Source organism: Gymnoscopelus microlampas, assembly GCF_963454915.1.
Source record: "Gymnoscopelus microlampas genome assembly, chromosome: 13".
NCBI classification, from domain to species: Eukaryota; Metazoa; Chordata; class Actinopteri; order Myctophiformes; family Myctophidae; genus Gymnoscopelus; species Gymnoscopelus microlampas.
Genome location: NC_139950.1, coordinates 24184011 through 24206675, shown reverse-complemented (window position 1 = coordinate 24206675; position 22665 = coordinate 24184011). Strand labels below are relative to the sequence as shown.

General features: G+C 43.9%; 1 protein-coding gene across 2 annotated transcripts in view; it reads left to right on the top strand.

The window, feature by feature from the left end:
- The window catches only part of ehbp1 (EH domain binding protein 1), a 189222-nt gene that overhangs the window by 157090 nt on the left and 9467 nt on the right, over positions 1-22665 (top strand). For both annotated transcript variants that reach the window (XM_084077333.1, XM_084077332.1), the window contains exons 21-22: positions 16574-16673; positions 18965-19038. In XM_084077333.1, coding sequence (XP_083933459.1) covers positions 16574-16673; positions 18965-19038 — 174 coding nt within the window. The remainder of the gene's footprint in view (positions 1-16573; positions 16674-18964; positions 19039-22665) is intronic.

The following is a 22665-nucleotide window of genomic DNA, read 5'->3' as shown; positions in this document are numbered from 1 at the left end:
GCATATGTCACCACCCAAACAGTGGATCGGGACCCATGTTTTGGTCGCGGACCAATTTTTATGGGTCGCAAAGTAAATGTCCCCCTTTTTATCGTTTCCTACATCACATTTTTTTAAATATTATTTCAAAAGAAATAAAAAGGTTTAAACAAAAAAATCACAACTTTTCATAAACATTTTTCAAAAGTAATTTAATTTAATTTTAATTTCCATAAATAAATACGATATTTTCTTATTAGTAGTGAAGTAGTGAAAATGGCATATCTACAAGCTTGTAGATCTGCTATTTTCACTAGTTTGGGTGCCGGGCAAATGTCCAAGTTCTCTTTTGGCCCTTGAGCTAAAAGGTTTGGGAACCCCTGGTCTAGGAAACGTAATACAGGGAACAGAAATGGCTTGAGACAAACTTTAAAACGCAATCAATCTCATCCTTCTGCCACAAGTAGTTCAAACGTTATGTATAACAACGTGTTAATCAATAATTAACCTTATTGATCTTTTGACCACCAATTTGCACCATTTATCAGAGTACCATGTAATGTATGAAGTTTTATGTCCCTGTCTTTTGATCTGCTGATAATACAGTGTACTGAGTCATTACAGACACAGTGATATACAACAGGTATTTCATTCAAGAAAATAACACTTCAGTGATGTTGAAGTATTTCTTTCAATAATGTAACTAGCCCCCTACACCAGGGGTTCTCAACCTTTTCAGGCCGCGACCCCCAAAATAATGATAGTATTTCCCGCGACCCCCCGCGTGCACGCGCACGGTCCCGTTCGCGCGCGCGAAGGTTAATTTAATTACAATAGGTTATTTGATAATTGTTTATTATCAAAACATTTTTGCAAAAAGTGGGTAAATTGAGTAAATTAACTGATAAAACATGAATTAATGATAACATAAAAAAATATTTTGTTAAAAAAAAAAAAAAAAAACTTTTTTTTTTTTTTCAAATTCACCAAAAAATCTGGCGACCCCCCCAAATTATTTGGCGACCCCCCTGGGGGTCGCGACCCCCAGGTTGAGAACCACTGCCCTACACAGTAAAACCTGGAGTGTTCATGTAACTCTGAAAGTGTATCGGTGTCTTCACACTTTCAGAGTTAAATGAACACTCTTGGGTTTTACTTTGCATAATGCCATGCCATGCAATGTACTTTTGAATTTCGGAGAGAGTTATGCTTAATTTATACGCAAACTCACCGGAAATAGCTGATCTACAAGCATAGCGATAAGGCGCGTTTTAGCGGCGTCGACAAAGTATAAATCTGGCTTTAGTTACTCATAGTCCAGGCGGAGGCTTGAGTGGAACTCAGCCAAGAGACACTGGACCCCCCCCCCCCCCCATCAAGCCTGTGTGTGTGTGTGTGTGTGTGTGTGTGTGTGTGTGTGTGTGTGTGTGTGTGTGTGTGTGCGCGCGTATGTGTGTGTGCACGTGAGGCAGCCTGGCCACTCTGAAGCAGGGCAGTCATAGGAGGAGCAGAACGTAACAAACAGAGGAGGGTTTGGTTTGTCTAAATCCCACAGATAATGGCTACTGTGTCAAACACTAAAGAGAGAGACAGGGGAGGGGCGGCGGTGTGGAGGGGGGGGATTACTGTGGCGTTTTGCATCAGTTGATTTTTGCTGGGTGGCCCTTCTTGTCAAAAAGATGGGAGAGAGAGTGAGAGAGGAACACAGAGAGAGAGAGAGAGAGAGAGAGCCAGAGAGAGAAGCGTTTAACCGCCATCGTTCACATGGAGAGAAAGAGAGCTCTTTAATGCCATCAAAGCAGAGGAGAAATCAGCCATTCATGTATGCTGGCGCTCTCTCTCTCTCTCTCTCTCTCTCTCTCTCTCTCTCTCTCTCTCTCTCTCTCTCTCTCTCTCTCTCTCTCTCTCTCTCACACACCTTCTCCCTCTCTCTCAATCATACACACAAAAATGAACACTCAGGATCTTGTTGTGTACTCACATTGTTTTCCAGTGGTGGAAAGCAACTAAGTACATTTGCTCAGTGCTGTACTCAAGTACAATTTTGAGGAGTTTTTCCTTTACTGGAGTATTTACAATTTTCAATACTTTTACTTCTCCACTACAATTATTAGACAACTTTAGTTACTAGTTACTTTGTAGATTTAACATATTATTACAAAACATACATTAACCACTTCAGTCCTGTAGAGACTTCGGCTATTTTCAAATGTAAAAACGTGAGTACGCTTTCCACCACTGCTGTTTTCTCTGTTTCTATGGATTACACACACACACACACACACACACACACACACACACACACACACACACACACACACACACACACACACACACACACACACACACACACACACACACACACACACTTGGTGCACCCCTGCCTGCAGTTGTTTCTTCCACTTGGCGATCATCTGTTCTGTGTTCAATCGAGGTGTCCCAGCACCACCAAACTGCTCTTCTTACAGCAGTGGTTCTCAAAGTGTGGTCCGGGGACCCCCTGGGCTTCTTGCAGGTTCCAGGGGGTCCCCAGCTAAATGTGTTAATAATATAGCATCAAAATCAGTCGAACCACTTTGACCCTATATACATTGGCTATTTGAAAATAGCTGATCTGCAAGCTCTCAACCATAGACTTTAAAATTAATATGGACGAAGGGAGCTGTGACGTTGGTTTCTACAGTCCTGCTTTGAAGCCACTATTTCAGCGAATTCATATCCAGCATCTTGGAATGTCTGGTCCTGAAAAGCAACCGGAAGCACATGCTATTGGCTAGAAGGGCAGCAAGGGTGGGTATTCAATCAGTAGAACCAGTAGAAGCCCTTCATCATCAATTGTAATGAATTAATGGGTCCATCATTTAGTATTTTATCAAAGCACATCGTGGTAATTGAAAGAAGAATTTAAACTAGCGATTGATTTTTTTCAACTTACAATGGCGTGGTAATTCTTCTGAAGCCAGTGGGGGGGGGGGGGGGGGGGTAGTGACACCCTCTAGGAGGCTGTTAAGGAGAACTGCAGCATTTTCATTGACTTCCTTATCGGATTCACATCCAGCGGCGAATGCTTACTGCCTGCTCTCAACGCGTCGCAATGTGACACGTTGACAGCTTATAGATCTGCTGTTTTAAAAAAATCGGAAACGTTTTGATTGTTTTCTTTATATTTTTCTTTATATTTCAACATTTAACAACACAATCTTGTATGTGGATGCAAATGTAACCAAATGGTTATATTTGTATACAAATGGATAAACCAACACTGAGGATTTTACTGTGTGTGTGTGTGTGTGGTGTGTCATTTTCAATCTCAGCGTGGAAAACTGAAATAGATTGTCGATGTGTATCTGTGTGTCTATCTGCTTCGGTGGAATATCTGCACCAGTGTGTGTCAGTGACTAGGCGCTATATGTGCTTAGGTATGTACACATACGTGGCCACTCGAAAACATGCCTGCGCACTCCAACATGCATGTACACCCGTGCACGTGCACACACCCGTGCCTTACATGTGTATATATTTTTTTTATTTTGCACGTGGATCAAATTATAGACTTGACATAAGTAGAGAGAATGAAAAAAAGAAATAACTCAACCCCTGAAGTGAGTGGGTAGAGGAGGGGCAGATGACTGGCCTATTCATTGGCTGATAAGGAGCGATAGGGAGGTTAATAAGCTACGCACCCAGGTCATCACCGGCTTTTCAGCGGCCTGGAGAGGAGGAGAATGGAGGAGGAGGTGGTAAGATGATGAGAGGAGGTGCAGGGGAGGGGAGGACGCTGGTATCGCGGCGAGTATCTGTACTGGTCACGTCTCTTCCAAAAAGGTCCCTCTAAGTTCTCCCTATCAACGTGTTTAAATGAGGCGGCTCAACTTCGAGGCCGGTGCGCAGGTGAGCGTGCGTGCTCTGCCATGATATTTGTGTGTGTGTGTGTTTCAGCAGTAATACGCTGGTACATTTTTTGGCTTATGCCCTTAAACGTCCTTGAGCTACACTACTCCTCTTGAGTGTTTAAACGTTTGAACTATATATTGTATTCAAAATAGATGTAATATTACATTATAGTGTTACTGGATATGCAAACGGAATGGGAGACACTTTACGTTATAATATAGAAGTTTAATACATGAGAGAAATACATTAAACATTACGTGTGGTGGTAAAGTAGTTCTCTGAGGATAGCAGGGATAAAGCACAGCTACTGTATATAGATAAGAGAGGAACTTGCTTCCCAAAACAACAGATACCAGGCCTGTGCCATGGCATCTTATCTCTATGATTCAGATTGTCAGAACATATAAGACATAATAACACTATAAGGTGTAATTCTTCTACCATACTTCTTCCACACAGTGTACACACAAACATTTGTATAGACTTACACACAACTACACATGCATGCAACCTTGACCTTTACTGACACACATTTAAGTTGAACACACATTTATTCTGTCACTCTTACTGTACATGAGTACGCCAGTAGAATAGATGGTTGGTAGATGGCGTGTGATTATCACTTATTTTTTTCAGAGTCAATTATTTCTACCACTTTCTCTCCCGGTCAGGGTTAGGCTAATTGGATCCCCCACCCATATGTCCGTGTGGGGAGGTTCTACACTTTTCCACCTCGCAAACATCAATCTATGGGGAGGACTTACACTACTCTCTCACCTGCCAGTGAGGAGCCCCCACCAGGAGGACTCAGTCCTACTCCTCCCGTTTTACACCCCGAGCTGACAGGCGGCACCCCAGCTCATATGAGCAAGTGCAATGCCAAAGGTCACCCTCGTTGCCTGCCTTCCCTCCCCCAAACACGGGCCAATTGTGTCGGCCAAATCGGACGCACCGCGGTGGATTCGACCCCTAGACTCGGTGGTACTAGTGGACAGATACTTGATGCAAGTTTCTCTCATAATAGTTAAGCTTTCGGTCAGACGGCGTTCATCAGGGCAAAACACCTGTCCATTCCTACTCGCCATTCTAACAGCATGTGCATTTAACCTGAGGCAAGCAGTCGAGCACCCTCGCCACCTAGAGGAACAAGAAATCACATGTGTAATCAGTTTCTCTCTCCTGCATTCCTTTCATCACACTGACATTTTCTCATCATTCTCTGTCTTTACTGCTGCTTGTGTGTTATCGAATGTGGCTTGAAGTCTGATTTATACGACAGCGGCGGCGTGTGCTGAAAATATACGATCTACAAGCTCACAACGTAACGTATCCCAATGTAGATCTGCTATTATCTGCACACAAAACCCCTGTATGACTATGTATAAGCGCGTCTCTTTTCGTCGAGCACCACGTGTCGCCAAGCAAAGGCGAGCAAACAAGTTGATTAACGCTCCAGGAAGCGTGCCGTGCGATAACGCATCTGTTGTGTTGAAATAAGGCGCACAGTAATATATCTGTGTGATGACACAACCCCAGTCCTCCTGTACAGCATCACCACAGCCTTGTGTGACCCTGGAGGTCCAAAGCAACAAGCAGAGAGAGACTAAGGGGTGTGCGGCGTCTTTGTTTCTCCTTACACCCACATGCCTCCCCTCAATCTTGGGCTAATAGCGAGACATGTGCCCCCCCCACCCCCCCACACACACACACGCATACATATATACATCCCCTATTCAGCTATCACCTACTCACCCTGGCTATAATAGAACCCCCTCCCTCAGTGCCTAGCAGCTAGCTGGTGAAGATCACGCTGTTAATAGGATGATGCCTTTTTGCCTTTTGTCATGAGATTATGAACAGGGATAGCCTCTTCTCTTTCTCTCTTCTCCTCTCCTCTTTTCTTCTCCTCCTCCCCGCCATTGGCTTGTTCTTGCGAGCGGGTTTGCTGGAGGGCCCGTGTAGAGCTGGAGTGCAGGCGTAGGGTGGCTCAGCCTTTTGTTCACGGAGACGCATTGGTAAAAGTGCTCACTAATGAAATACCTTTTTAGGGGGTATCGGCAGGTGAGCTCCCCAATCAGACTTTTTTTTTCTCTTACGTTGCAAACACACACACACACACACCCTCACATAACCTCTCATCTCATCTGCTCCGTCTTTGCTATATTAATTTTCTGAAGTGCTCTGGTATTGAAAAAAGGGGGGAAAAAAACTCAATTCTCCCCCTCTCTCGTCCTTTATTCACACTTGCGCACACACACACACACACACACACACAGCAGCCACGTCAACCTAACATAAGCTAGCCTAGAGTGTGTGTATGTGTTTGGGAACCAGGTGAAAAGTGTGATGATAATACCAGTAATGAAGATGGTAATTGAGAAACGGGGTGAAGGTGCAGCAGACCCCCCTTTCCCCGACTTCCTGTCCTCTTTAGCCCTCAGCAAAATGGGGACAGGTTGGAAATCATCTCATTTAGCCCTCATTTGAAATGGTTCTTTAAGAGCGTTGTTTGAGAGAGTTGGGGGGTGGGGGTGGGGGTGGGGGGAGATGTTTAACACTAAAGCTAAAAGGAAGCTGACCAGCACAGAGCGCTCTAATTGGTTAGAGAGGCAGTGTAAAGTCCCTGACGTCTTCATAGACGCACAGTGGCTCTTATTGACGTACTGTACAGCTGTGATTTCGTCACTTGGCGACAGACGCTGACACAGCTGTAATGGGAAACATATTTAACTATCACCTTTTATGTTTAAGCGAATTCCTGCACTTTCATAATCGAACAGTGGAGAGACAGGAAATACGGGTTGACGGGTGTCACAAGCTGGATTCGAACCCACAATGTCACGAGTGTGGGTCGCTCAACTTACAATGGCGTGTAAACTGTCTGGATGAATTGATTCCTTAGGAACGACCACCTTTTGTCTGCCTTCCTGTGCCTGTTTTTTCTTGCATGTGTGTATGTGGGTGCACGTGTTTCGTTATCTGTCTAGGCAGTAACATCCTCAGTGTTAATTACGGGTCCATTTGTTTCAATTTGAATGCTCGTGCCAAGGATTTTAGCGTGTACCTGTCAGTTCCTTGCGTGTGTGTGTGTGTGTGTTGGACTGTATGTCTATGCCTTGTGTGTATGTGCTAATCTTTCTGTGTGTGTGTGTGCGTACACGAGCGTGTGTGTGTGTGCGTGCATGCGTGGTGGAGGCAGGGCGGTCAGAGCGTCAACAGACAGACAGAAGCTGCCTCCTCCAGCCCATAGTCTGCCAGTCTCTGATAATGTTTATTGATTCTCAGCAAAAACGCAATTTGATGGAGTCGAGGGGGTGAAGGAGTGGAGGGATGGGGGGCCGTGTGTGTGTGTGTGTGTGTGTGTGTGTGTGTGTGTGTGTGTGTGTGTGTGTGTGTGTGTGTGTGTGTGTGTGTGTGTGTGTGTGTGTGTGTGTGTGTGTGTGTGTGTGTGTGTGTGTGTGTGTGTGTGTGTGTGTGTGTGTGAGTCTTAGTGAGAGAGAGATTGCAGTGGCTGGCCTTTTGCAGTGGGATACACAGAGAGCTAGTAGGAGGGCATTGGTGTATTTCTGGGTTTTGTTGGTTAACTAAACACACAAAGACAGGATGAGGCTGGTTGTTCAGTTTGAAATCAATTTCTCTGCATAGATGGAGGCTGCAGAAAATAGGAGCTTGATTAAGAAAGCATGAGAGACTGTGTGTGTGGGGGGGGGGGCATGTGTGTGCATTCGTTCATTTGTGTATGTGTGTCGCAGAAAGAATGCACAGGTTGTGTGCACTGTGGAGTGTGTGTGAGAAACATGTTTTTACACACACACACACACACACACACACACACACACACACACACACACACACACACACACACACACACACACACACACACACACACACACACAGCATCTCTCAAGTTGAAACCTCATAAAATGACCATTTCATCTCCAGAGTAAATCTATTATTAGGTGAACTGTGTTTGTCCTTGCGTGTAGTGTACACACACACACACACACACACACACACACACACACACACACACACACACACACACACACACACACACAGAGCTCTGAGGTGATGGGAGTCTTCTGGAGGTTGTCCTGCTGTTAGCTCAGAGGTCAAACATATTTACCCAAGTGTGTGTGCGTGCTTGCATGTGAGAGGGATGACAGGGAAAAGAGATGGAATGTGCGTAGTGTGTGCACACGTGTGTGTGTGTGTGTGTGTGTGTGTGCATACACAAGGATGTGTGCAGGAGTAAGACAGAGAGATGAAATGATGCATGTTAGCAGAGCAAACTCATCCTTTAACCAAAGTCTTTGCCTTTGTCATCCTCTCTCACACACACACACACACACACACTAGTGACATCAAAGAGCTGTGTTAGCGTATGTACACTGGCCCTCCGCTGTACCGTTCATTAAAAGAGACTTTAGCAAAAGATAATCACACACACACACACACACACACACACACACACACACACACACACACACACACACACACACACACACACACACACACACACAATATTACCGTCACCCTTCCACCCAACCTCAAGATCTCACTATCACAACCACTGTTTCTCCCATGTTTAACACTGTTTAACACCACTTGATTACGTGATTGCTAAGCCCCACACACACACACACCCACACACACACACACACACACACACACACACACACACACACACACACACACACACACACACACACACACACACACACACACACACACACACACACACACGTCTGCTGTGAGAGCTTGAGGTCTCTCATACAGTACATATTCTGACATCACACACACCCTTCACTCCCTCACTATCTCTTTCTTTCTCTCTCTTTCTCTCTTTGTCTCTTTCACCCTTTCACTCTCTCACTCTCTCCTCCATCTCATTGAAAGCTGCAAAGCAAGCAGTGTTTGACAAATGACACCGGTGGAAAAGGCAACCATTGAACCCCCCCCCGCCCTGTGTGTGTGTGTGTGTGTGTGTGTGTGTGTGTGAGAAAGGGAGAGACGGGAGGGAGTTCTTTCTTTCTGTTCTGCCTGTCTTTTTCATCCAGAAGAGAGAGAGAAAGAGTGAAGGATGGAGACAGAGTGTGAGAGTGAATAGGTTCATGTGTTTCCTTTCAGTCCATATTATGTACAGGTTCAATGAAACGCAGGAGCCATTGTGGTGCTGTCGAGGGCCCGCTAAAAAGACCCAGCACTGTTAGACCCCCCCCCACACCACCACCACCACACACACACACACACACACACACACACACACACACACACACACACACACACACACACACACACACACACACACACACACACACACACACACACACGTACATGCACGCACGTACACGCTACACCAGAGGTTCTAAAACATTTTAATTTCAAGGACCCCCATAACCCATAAGGGTCCATTTACTCTGCAGGCTCTGACAGAGAGAGGAGAGAGTGAGTTGTCAGATTGACTTGAAAATGGCTTTGACTCGTTCTCTCACTGCCTTCCCTTTCAACCTGTCTCGTCCTTTAATGCCAGGCCTGGCGAGTCTCTCCTGCTTTTTTTAATCTCTCTGTCGCTCTCTTCTCTCTGCCGTTCTACACCGTATAATTCTGGGTGTTAATTGAACTGTATTAATGTAACCAAATGGATAAATCAACACTGAGGACTTTACTGTGTACTGTAGCTCTCTCTCTCTCTCTCTCTCTCTCTCTCTCTCTCTCTCTCTCAGTCTCTTTGCTAACAAGACTCCTTGAGGAGCCGCTTTGCCACTCACATTAATTAAATCAAACCTTCAGTAGGAGCTACTTACCCACAATCCCCCCCTCCAGTCACGGCCACCAACCCATCTGATTACGCCCTCCCATGCATATTCACATCGCTGCGGCGACAGCCCCTTAACGAGCTTGTACCCAATCACAGGAAACAATGTTCATCCTGTTCTATTCAGCCCCTCTTTCTTTTTCTCTCTCCAGCCTTCTGTCTTTTCCCGTCTTTAATCTTAACTCCCCGATCCCCGCTGATATCGGACGGTCGGATGGAGAGAACAAGGAAAAAGAGAAAGAGAAAGCATCTTGGCCATCGAGGAAGAGAGGTTTGGGTCCAACACCCCCGACACCTCCCCTCTTCCTCATCCCTCCCGTTTCCCCTTTCTCTTCTCCTCCTCCTTTTTAAATGTCCGATAGACAAATTGGATTAACAGCTATTGGATTAAACAGGGTGAACGCTGGGAGAAGAAATGAGACGAACACGCTGTGATCACAGCTTTTCATGTCACTTCTTTCTTTCTGTCTGTCTCTCTTTTAAACGAGGCCCTTTCCCTCCCTCTTCCACGCTCGCTTTCTTTAACTTCCGTTTTGCTTTCCTCTCGCCTTCGCTGTCTGTCTCGCTTATCTCTCTCTGCGTACGTCTTGACTCTCTCTGTCAGGCTGTCTTTCTCTGTCCAGCGTCCTTCCTTCAAGTCACCAAGAAGTTGGGACTAGGGATGGCTGAAAAGAAAATATTGTATATATTTATGTATATATATATATATATATATATATATATATATATATATATATATATATATATATATATATATACACACAGTATTTTATGATTATTATATTGCCATAATGACTCCAGAATCGATATTTAGGCATGAAATGGATGGTGCTGCAAATTCAGCAGTGGTGGAAATTCATGTTGTCCTGCGTCTATGCGAACACAATTGGCACGTGTTGGGGGGAGGGAGCCGGGCGGGGAGGGTGATATTGGTCATTGCACGTACTCCTACAGGCTGGGGCGGCACCTGTCAGCAGTGAGTGTTGGGCGGGAGGAGTAGTCCTCTCGGTGGGGGCTCCTCACTGAGTCAGTATAATACAACAGCAGTGACAACACAGAGATGTATGTGCGGAGGAATTCATTGGCATAACGGCTAAATTGGGGAGAAAAAGCGGGTAAACATTTTTGGCTACTCTAAAAATAAAAAAATAAAAAATATATAATAAATGAACACTAACCCACTATTTTACTGTGTGTGTGTGTGTGTGTGTGTGTGTGTGTGTGTGTGCAAACTGTGTGTTCATGCATGTGTATAATGTTGTGCGTTTCATTATATTGTGTATCTTTGTGATTTCCGAATATGTGCATGTTTCAATGTATTTGTACATTCTCAAGTTAAAGTTAAATGAACACTCAGGATGTGTGTGTGTGTGTGTGTGTGTGTGTGTGTGTGTGTGTGTGTGTGTGTGTGTGTGTGTGTGTGTGTGTGTGTGTGTGTGTGTGTGTGTGTGTGTGTGTGTGTGTGTGTGTGTGTGTGTGTGTGTGTGTGTGTGTGTGTGTGTGTGTAGGACAGTAGTAACAACAGTGGTGTGATTACCCCAGGGCCTTTTCATTATTCCTATCTGAGTAGGGAACACTAGCCAAGATGGCTATCTTAATCTTATTTGGCTATAGAGGCTACCTCTCTGTCCATCTCTCACTCACTCAATCACTCATTGTTTGTTTGCACTTTCTCTCTCGCTCTGTCTCTCTCTGCCACCTTCTCTTTTTCTCCCATTTGCTCTCTCTGTCTGTGTCCTCCTCCATCTCTCTCCTATTCCTTTTCTCTCTTTCTCACACGTTTTGGATGTTGTCCCCCTTACACACACACACACACACACACACACACACACACACACACCAAAGCACACACTAACCTGCAATAACTAGCTGTTCCACAAGCATTAAGGAAAGTAATCACTCTCCCTCCACATTCATTTAACTTGTGCGTGGGTGTGTGTGTGTGTGTGTGTGTGTGTGTGTGTGTGTGTGTGTGTGTGTGCACACGCTGGCATGTGTGAAACAAGTGAACAGGGAGCTAGGGAATCAGATAGTGTTAGGATGTGTGTATCTGTTGTATCTTGGTTGTGTCAGTGCATGTGTGTGTGTGTCGATTGTATCTATGCGTCTGTGTTTCTCGCCATGGCGGTACCTCTGATAAGGGAGTAGCACTGAGGATGATATTAACAACGATAAGGTTTCTCTTCCATATGGAAACCCAGTACATCAGACGTACAGATGACAACATTAGTGCCATTACAATCGCGAGTCAATTTTGGCCCGATTCCATTCTGCTCTGCACTGCCTCGATGGCTCCAATGCATGTTAAGGCAAGCAGCGCAAGACGACCCAGAATGCTCCCTGCCAAGGCGCTGGATGCTTTGATCCAAGATGGCTCCCCCGAGAGAGCCAACATGGCGTCTCAGCCAAGGCTGGAACCACAGAGCCAATGTCAACAACACCTGCCAGGGATATTTACACCCATGTGTTTTCATACAACACAGTGTGTTCTGCAGTTGGTTCCTTTGTGTAATATTTTTCGTCTTTGTGTTTATTGTCACTCTTAACTTTGGCGCACGTGTTACCCAGAGTGCTTTGCATCACGATGAGGACATACATAATGTATGTTTGGTTTATGGCATATGGAATATGGCAAACAAGGTCCTCACTCTGTTGTTTGCCAGTGCCTTGCCACACCCTACCATTTGAGCCACGCAGGGAACGTAACCCGGCCCAGCCGTGATAGAACCGTTTTTCCAATTTCCATTAATCTGCAGAGGACCACTCTCATCTTAATGAATTGTACCTAGATTCAAATACAAAGCATTCCATTTCATTATGACTGTCTGTAGATTCCTACATTCTATGCTTCTGACTGACTAGTTGTTGAGTGGCACATAAAAAAAAAAAATGTTTGATGCAATTTAAAGACGAAGGTGACACTGCTAACTGGCTGGATGATGACTGTTGTGACTTGCTGCCTGGTTCGCTGATGGCTGCTGTCGGTCGGTCTTGTCTCTCTGGTGATTGTGTGTGTGTCTGTTGACTGTCTCGCTGGCAGACTGTTGGACTAGCAGCAGGGGATATAGCTTTCTAATCCCCTCTCGTCTCCCAGCCGGCCGCGCTACAATGTCACAGCGGCTTAATATTTGCCATTATTATTTGCTTGTTTTATTTGACTGCGAGTCGGCACAATGACCTGTCAGCATCGGCTTTATTCCCCCCTCCCAGTGTCGTCCATTTCAAAGTTGACTACAGTAATCCACGAGCCGCGACTCTGCTAAATCCTACTGCTTTCTCTCTCTCTCTGTCTTTCCCTCCTTCACTCTCTTGCTCGATCCCTCCCTCCTAAATGAAATTACATACATCTGCTGGTTCAGAGCATCACAAATATCCACACAGACACCTGTCCCTGCACCACATTAACACACACACACACACAAAACATACATACAGTGCACACACAAATACATACCACTCTGCCTTTTTCTGTTGACGACGCAGTGACTCAGCATTGCTTCTCTGTGTGTATTTTCCTGAAACATTTTGGGACAAATCTTGGACATCAAAACAGTTCATTGCAGATGCATGTGTAATTGCGGACAGAACTGGTGTCCCCAATGTGAATTCAATGCAGTTTCATGAGGTTAGAGTTACTGTAGAGCGGTTATGACAAGGTTAGGGTAAGGGATAGGTAAGTTGATACAATATCCCCTAAGGGGTGTGTGTGTGTGTGTGTGTGTGTGTGTGTGTGTGTGTGTGTGTGTGTGTGTGTGTGTGTGTGTGTGTGTGTGTGTGTGTGTGTGTGTGTGTGTGTGTGTGTGTGTGTGTGTGTGTGTGTGTGTGTGTGTGTGTGTGTGTGTGTGTGTGTGTGTGTGTGTGAGAGAGAGAGAGAGAGAGAAGGGAGGCTGAAGAGAGGGAAAGAGAATGTGTGTGTGCAGAGAGAAAAAGATGACTGGTTGAAGGCAGAGTAGGAGAACAAGTGTGTGTGTCCGTGCGCACGCATTATACTGTACATTTGATGTATATTTGTACTATTCTTATAGTATTTCTATAGTATAAAAAAATTAGACAAGGGAGAAATATAAAGTACTCTACAGTACTACATATCAAGTACTTGAGGACCAATTGAAGTACGTAACAGGATTTCATGAATGTATGAATTCCACGGTAAAGAAGAACTAGCCAGTCACATCAGGTACATTTTAAAGTGTTTTCCTCTCAACAGGAACATTCTTAATGTTTGCCTGCCTCTTAACGTCTCCCAATTTAAAGAGCTGTTTTAAAGTGTCGACTTAGTTTTAATTCTGTTGTGATGCATGTCAGAGGTAGACGGCTATTACACACTCCTCCCGGGAGAGGAGAAGGAAATGAGAGAGAGAGATTATAACATAAGCTCTCTGAGACCATCTCTCACCTTGCCTCTTTTCCCCGATTCATCCCTCCTTTTCACAAACCATAATGAATGTCAGGTTAATGACACTCATGTTGAGAACGCTTTTATTTATTTATTTTCACTGTTTTTCTTTTAGTCTATTCTTGAATAATGTTTCAAGTGCTCCTCAAGTAGAAAATGTATAATACCTGTGGATTACCAGGTGAGAACAGCTCCTATTTGTTAGGATGGGTATGTTGGGAAGTATTTGTATAGACAGTGACAATATGTATATGCTGTTCCTGATTATAGCCTGTTTTGGTGTTTGGTATGGCTCAGATACTGCGCCATATCCTGACTGTCAATTTAACCCAGGGAGTGTAAAAAAGTCTGTAAATAGAATGATGTGGTTCAAGGTGGTCTTTATTGTTATATCTTGTGTACAGGTACATAAGAGCAACATTTATTTTTGTTTTGGTCCTCAGACATTGTAACAGGGTTAGTAATAGTAATTTCAATAATAATAATAATGTAAAAAGTAAAAAATATATATAAAACAACAAGAATAAAAACACCCTGGACAATGCTCCACACATCCTAGTCTCTTGTCCCTCCTGGCTCCTAAACTGTTAAATAAACTGCCCATTGCAGTCAGAACTGCAGACTCACTCCTAATTTTCCGCCGTGGTCTGAAGACTCACTTCTTTAGATTCCACCTCTTCACTTCACTCTCCTTGTATCCCTTCTTGATGCTAGTTTGCTATGCAGATATATCTTCGTCACTTGTTATCATGTTCTTTTTTCTGAGATAGTTTTTTCTTGACCACAAATAAGAATGTGATTTGGATCTGATATCCAAGTTTCTTCGAGTTTCTATATCGTTCTCTCTGCACTCTATGTGACTATCTACCTTGTTGTTTATTGACAAGACTTCATGCTTACTCTGATTATTCCGATTTGGCACTTGTAAGTCGCTCTAGATAAGAGCGTCTGCAAGATACCTAATTTGTAATTGTAAACAAAAAAGAGAAGGGGGAATTATTACTAGGACAACCGTTTTGACCATTGTTCTAGTCCTTAAGGAGCTTGAAGGTGCTGTTAGTCCTAGGTTCTCAACATCTTAAGTAAACATTGTGAGCATGCAGATGCTGTAAAATGACCAGTGCCAAGGTCCTTGACATTGCTCAGCAAGCATCACACAGGCTTGGGGGGGGGGGCTTTCGGGCTGGGGTAGGTAATAGCATTTCCCAAGCTTATTTTTCTTTACATTGCCAAGCTCGATCATGGCTCGATCATGGCAAGCTCGATCGTTGTCCGGGGGAAAAATCTCTTTAGCAGTCTACTGCCAGTGGCCTTATGGCTGCTGAGCCACTTTGGCATTGTGGCAGTGTGTGCGTGCACATGCACGAGTGTCTGTGTTTGTACTGTACGTGTGCATGAATGTGTGTGTGTGTGTGTGTGTGTGTGTGTGTGTGTGTGTGTGTGTGTGTGTGTGTGTGTGTGTGTGTGTGTGCACATGCATGTGAAGTGCATGCATGCATATGTACTGTATGCATGATGTATAAACTGCATTACACTGAGTGTCAGCAGGTGTTAAGTTGAGCGAGTGTGTGTGTTGTGTATAGTGCAACATTAACTGTCGGCAGGTGTTAAAGCTGTTTCTATATTTTTTTGTGACGGCTCAGGTTGAGTGATGTGTGAGGGATATGTGCTGCCCTAACAGTGAGAGAGACTCCAGTCTGTAAAGCAGCTCGACGGTAATCGCTCAGCTAATCCAGGCTCCGCTAGGAGTCGTATTGACATCGGGAATGCACGGTGTGAAGTGTGTGTGTGTGTGTGTGTGTGTGTGTGTGTGTGTGTGTGTGTGTGTGTGTGTGTTTACACAAGCATATGTTGGAACATGTGCCCCTGACTTGCACACACACGGGCTCACACAAACATCTCTTAAACGTCTTTAAGCTCTGTGGGTACAGTAGGAGTATGTTTATCAGCATTTATCTCGTGCGTGTGTGTGATCTATTTCTCATACAGAAACAGTATTAACCTGTGTATGTATGAGTTCATGTAAAAGTACTGTTAGGTACATTATAATACTGTCTAAGAACTTAAAGTTGAAATTAAATGAAAATGTATTTTTAACGCTTTTTATCACACCCCCTCTATAAGTGGTTAACTGTAAATTGTGGAGCATAGTATTGTGTGTACCATACTATTTCAGTAGAAGAAGATAATGTTACTGCAGCCACTGTTTGGAGAGAAGGAGGGGATAAAAGGCACACATGACCTTGTATCTGATAATGTCTTTTACTGACATAATCTGGTGTTTGAGTTCTACAGTTGTATGTTAGAAAGTTCATACACTGTATGTCACAACGATTAAACAGGAGCAACAGCTCAACGTCTAAGTGGTTCTGATCATGGGAATGGTGTCCTACCAGATGTGTAACCAAATCTCTCTCTCTCTCTCTCTCTCTCTCTCTCTCTCTCTCTCTCTCTCTCTCTCTCTCTCTCTCTCTCTCTCTCTCTAGGTAACAATAAGGAGGAAGAAGAATCAATGATGCAAGAGTGGTTCATGTTGGTTAATAAGAAGAATGCCCTGATCAGACGACAGAACCAACTCTCTCTACTGTAAGTAACTGACTGACACGTTATTACACACGCATGCACACACACCAGAGCATACGAGCGGAGTGGAGCGGGTGGAAATGGTGCTCCACGCTCCAGGGGGCAGTTGTCACGCTCGCTATCCGCTCATGTTGAAAAAATAGTATTTTGCTGCGTCTCCGAAACACTTTCTTTTTTGCCACAAATGCGTCCCCATCAGTGTAAAGAGCCTCAATGGACAGCTAGGCCTACTATAAAGACGCCATCTAAGTTTCCTTTTTATGTAGGCATTGTCTTTTAATATAAAATGCTGTGGGTTAGTGATTTATCACGAGATTCGAGAGAGGGGGAGTCGCAAAGCGAGTGTGGTTCACCCCAAAACCCGTCACTTTCAAATTGCATCCTTTGACTGGCTGGTAATATAACATAGCTGACACAAGGTATTTAACATACTTGTGTGGATTACGGAGAAATTTGAATGTTGAATCTTGATCAGGGACATGCGCTGTGCACTTATGGATTTCTTTGTGTCTGTCCGTGCGACCAGGCATGCTCAAACATGTGGTGCGCGGGCCCCGACCAGAGCGGCTTGGAGCGGCAGGTGGTCCTCGCTCCGAGTTCGCACCTACCTTTTTATAAACCCACTCCCTACTACGTTTAAAAATCGTCCCTCTCCGCTCCCTACTCCGCTCCCACTCTGCTCGTATGCTCTGACACACACACTCACACTCACACACACTCACTCTCTCACACACGCACACACACACACACACACACACACAGTTAAACACTGCTGTCTGTTTGCTTGGTCAGTCTGCTGAACCCATTCGGGGGCACAACCTCCTTTTTTGTGTTAAACAGGAACTCAGGTTTGGCTCCTCCCATTTTCAGTCCGCTCCATCCAGGTGCTCCTGTGTTTTTCCTACTAATAATAATTAAGTTCAAGGCTGTAGCGCGGACAGATTCGGCTGTTAGCAGGATCTGTCCTGACAGATTAGTCTGCTGATTGTTTGCTGTGTGAAATAATGAAAATGCGGAAAAACATCTACAATAAAACGTGTCTTATGGGAACATCAAAACAAACAAAATAACAAGCTAACAGCAAGCTAAAACACTCAAGATAAGACAGATCATAAAGAATGAACTAAGATGAACTGAATATAATCTATACGACAGCCAAGCTTCACCACTCCATCTCTCTCTGTCTGTCTGTCTGTCTCTCTCTCTCCCTCTCTCTCTCTTTCTCTCTGTCTCTCCGTCTCTCTGTGTATCCACATTGATTTACATGCAGACTCGATATGAAATCAATACAATTGTAGCGATCATAACTCCATTGCTAGTCTCTTTGTGTGTGGTGAGCCACAACAGGGTGGGATACACACATACACATTACACACACACACACACACACACACACACACACACACACACACACACACACACACACACACACACACAATAACACACTGCTTTTTTCTCCATTTGCGGCTGTTAGGATTTCAAAGGGGACGAGTGAAGGAGAGATTGAAGTATTCATAATCACATTATATGGTGGAAAAAGGGAGGCTTTAAAGTGGCCAATTGACAGAGGGGGCTGATTATTAGGCCTTTCATTTCTGTCTTTGTGGCGGAGAAGAGGAAAAAAGGCTCCTCTGAAGGACAAATTCTATTAGCGGCAGAATTAGCTCATTTTCCAATACGACTGAAAGAGGCAGGAATTGAATTTGTGTGACGATGCCCGACACCGCGCTTCTACACACACACACACCACACACACAGAGAGCATCTACACAAACACAAACACAGGTGCACACATCATAATACAGTATATAGACGCATCTACACTGCATGGGATTACATTTCTGTATCATCAGCTAATATGGCTGTTGGACTTTAGAGTTACAGTACCAACTGCTCAGGATTTATGCTAGTTAATTTTTCTTGAAATAAGTCAGATTATGAAAGTCACATTTTATCATATTTATAGTTAAAAAAAACAATGTCTTAACCGTATTAACCCTGGCATCCCTATTTATATCCATTTAAAAAATAATAATAGCAGGTACACAATCTCACAACAACACATCGCGTCCCGATGCATTGTGAGCTTGTAGATCACTGTACATGTATAGACAGGCAAGCTGTGTGTGTGTGTGTGTGTCGGTCATTTATGTGCAGTAGTAGATTAATGTGAGGCCAGGGGAAGGTCCTGGCAAGTGGTTGAATCGATGTTTATTGCAGGTTTCTTTAAGTGCTTAATGATTAACCATTAACATATTGATGAACGTTGTTGTTGTTGTTCTTTTCCGCCGCAGGGAGAAAGAACACGATCTGGAGAGACGCTTTGAGCTGCTCAACAGAGAACTGAGAGCTATGCTGGCTATTGAAGGTAAGAACAATATACACACTCATACATACACACACGCGCACACGTGCACTTCTGCATCACGCAGTATCAGTGCAGGGTTCATAGGAATTATTTGTTGTGTATTCTGTCAGGGCTTTGTGACTCTCACCACGTGCACACTCCATAATACTGACTGATACCACCAAGGACCCCCAGGGGTCCTTGGGGGATACCAGGGAGTCACCAGCAGGCACCTAGTGCCGCGCTATGAGCCTGTAGATCTGCTATTTTTGAAAAATCCCTGGCGCAAAATATTTTTGCGACGGGGGGTCCGCAGCCAAATACATATGATTTTGGGGGTCCTTGACACAAACTTACAGTCTCTCAGTCCAGAGAGAAAGTGAGAGAGAGTGTGCTCATGCGTGCGTGTGCGTGTACTCGTATATTACTATACTTCTGAGGCCACACAATTATTGTAGAATTTGAGAAATAGACATTGAGGACTATTTTCCTGGTTCACACAAGAGAAATGGTTGTTTTCATGGTTAAAACGATCTTTGATTTGTAGGCTTGCAATTAGGAAAATAATTAGATTGGGGTTAGAGTTGGGATTAGGCATTTAGAGCTTAGGTTTAGGGTCTAGGGTTGTAGTTATGCCTGTTTTATACTTTAGTTGCGTGCCGGTGTCGTGCACCAAAACATAGTAGATCTACAAGCTCACACTGCACCGCATTGTGATCTTGTAGATAGGCTATTTTCATTTAGGGTTAAAAATGGCATGCAAATTGCATTTACAAAATTGGCATGATAAAATGTTGATGTCCTCACAGGTATAGCAATGCAAACGTGCGTGCGTGTGTGTGCCAAGGTGTGTCTGAAATACGAGCCATTCGTCATCATCTTTATCAGATATCACATTCTGAGTGTGTAGATGAGAGCAGGTTTGAGCCAAGAGGAGTTTTGTGTTTGTTGGGGTGTGTTGAAACTTGAAATACTCTAGAATAATTCACCCTGTAGGGTGTTGGTTCTCAAAGTGGGGTCCGGGGACCCCCAGGGGTCCTTGGGGTGGTGTACCAGATGGTCCCCAGCTAAATGAGTTAATATAGCGTCACAATCATTTTAACCACTTTAACTATATTTTATACCTTGGGCTATTCAAAAATAGCAGATCTACAAGCTCATAGCGCGGCACTGAGTGCCGTGCTATGAGCTTGTAGATCTGCTATTTTTGAAAAATCCCTGGCATAAAATATTTTTTAGATGGGGGTCCTTGACATGAAAAAGTTTGAGAACCACTGCTGAATGGAAGACATATTTTGTCATTGATAAGTAATGCTTGTAGCCTGGTACAGGTTTAAAATTATCTTCATAATTTATGTTTAACTATCATTTTGTAAATACATGCATTTTTTTTCCATTTCAATATTAATCTGTTATCGCTATCAGCTGTAACCCATGTCTTTTAAGAGTGGCGCTGCTGGGCGCTGGTGTAGCGGTGGCGCTGCTGGATATGGATATTATGTTTGTTTTTATAGACCAGTGGGATAATAAATAATCATATCATTACTGCATTTCAATTTCAAGTCCCACTAACCTGTAACCAAGATGTTTTGAGAGAAGCCCTTGTAATCCCACTAACAACCATTATGCTTTTAGTAAGCGTGAGTTCCCCAGCCCCCAACCCCCCAAAAAAGTTAATACTAACTATAGATAATAATCTATATAGTTTATGTCCAATATGTTTTTGTTTGTTGTTAATTCCTCCATACTAGTCTGACATTGTGTAGCCTTCATTGTTAGCCGGGAGCAGGCCTAATTTGAATTCCTAGGCAGTGCTCCTTGACAAGGATTAAGATCGCAGAGCTTTTTTATTTTCTTTATTTCAAAGGATCTCAGCGGCCCTGATACTTGATCAATGCTATCTATCTCCTTGCCAGGCCTCAATAGTGGATGCCTGATTTGAAATCTAGCCACACCAACACTGAGAGAGGGGGAGAGCGAGGGTTAAAAAAAAGAAACCTGTAGTTATACTATTGAGAGCTTGTTAGCTGTGCCGCGGCTCGGGGAAAAACGGCAGCCATTGTGAGGTATCAAAGTTGTCAGGGGCGCCAGGCAAGTTTAATCCCCTTCGACGCCGGCCTCTTTGGCAAAATGAACCTTTTGGCAATCAATGCTAATTGATTTTGACATTCGACATCGGACCCCTAAACACACCCCATCCACACACACATACAACACCGCACACAGTCACGGTAAAACATTTTCACAATACACGCACGCACATTATAGTGACACACACACATACACGGCCATGGTAATTTCACCGGGCAACTGATAAGCTACCTGGTCCATAATAAATCAATTGTAATTAGCTGAGGAGGGCGAACTGGGCCATGCAGGAGGCAGGGCGAGGGGGGGCTGGGGTGGGGGTAGGGGGGTCAGACATTCCCAGCCAAGCAGGAGAAGAAGAGCGGGATCGTTACAGACAGACAACCAGCTCTGGGTTGATTGCTCCCGTCTGGTTTTCCATTCATCTGCCTTTTATTGAGTTTTCCTGGTGATTCTAATAGGTTGACTCACTGATAATCTGCAGCAATCGAACTCCGAGATTACAACCATCTCACGTCGTTCGCCACGCTGGTGTTCCTCTTGTGCAGCTTAGCAGGCCTCACTGAGCCTGCTCATTCCTTGGCAGACGGTTCGGTTAAAAAAACTGTGGAAATTGCATTGATGGCAAAAATCCAAAGTTAAAGAGTCCATTTGTCTCCGTGTTTAGCCAGGTTTCATCTCATCTCACACAATCTGGTAATAAACAGCATTGGACTTCCACCTTCACCAAGTTGTGTGATGTGTGCTTGCTGTACCCTGCAGATGTTGTTAATGTCCCATTTTTCTTTGAACTCATCATTTTATACATTGACCATAACTCTCTTTCTCTCTATCTATCAATAGAGACTATATATACCATACTCAACATTTTAATACATAGTGCTCCTACTGGGTGTCTGATGGGCAAGAATCATGAACTATGTCGAACAATCCAGGTCACACCAGGATTATAGAACTTGACTTATTTTTGTTTGAAAATTTGAAACAGATCTGGTCGCATCGCCAGGTTCACTCAGAACTTGTATATATACTGTACGTCCTCTGATGTGTGCTCAAAGTCACGCACGTGCGTGTGCACAGACACACACACACACACATGTTCCCCCTCTTTCTTTCCTTTTTTATCATCCTACATATACTTGCCACAAACTGAGTCACACAAAGATGCCTTCCAAGGACTTGTGTAAAAGAGCTTTCTGAGAAGCCATAAATATCCATCCTGCAGAAATGAAATAACTTTAAGTCTGCCTGTAAACACTGCCACCTCATCTAAAATCTTCTCAATTGCTATATTTGGGGAGCATGTATTATTTAGAGTTTGGTGTATATGTACACATTATTGTGCCTAAATTTGTAATTTGATTAAAAAAAATCTATTTGCCCCCTGATCTAAGGGACCTTTTTTTTAGGTGTCATTTTTGCCCATTGCTTCTCTATATCTCCAATGTTGACTGAGCCTACGTGAAAAGCAAATACCAAAGCAATACCTACTTCCTGTATATTCAAATTGGCCATGGCCAATAAAAACTGGTTTTGAGATGGTTTGAGACCTGGCAGAGA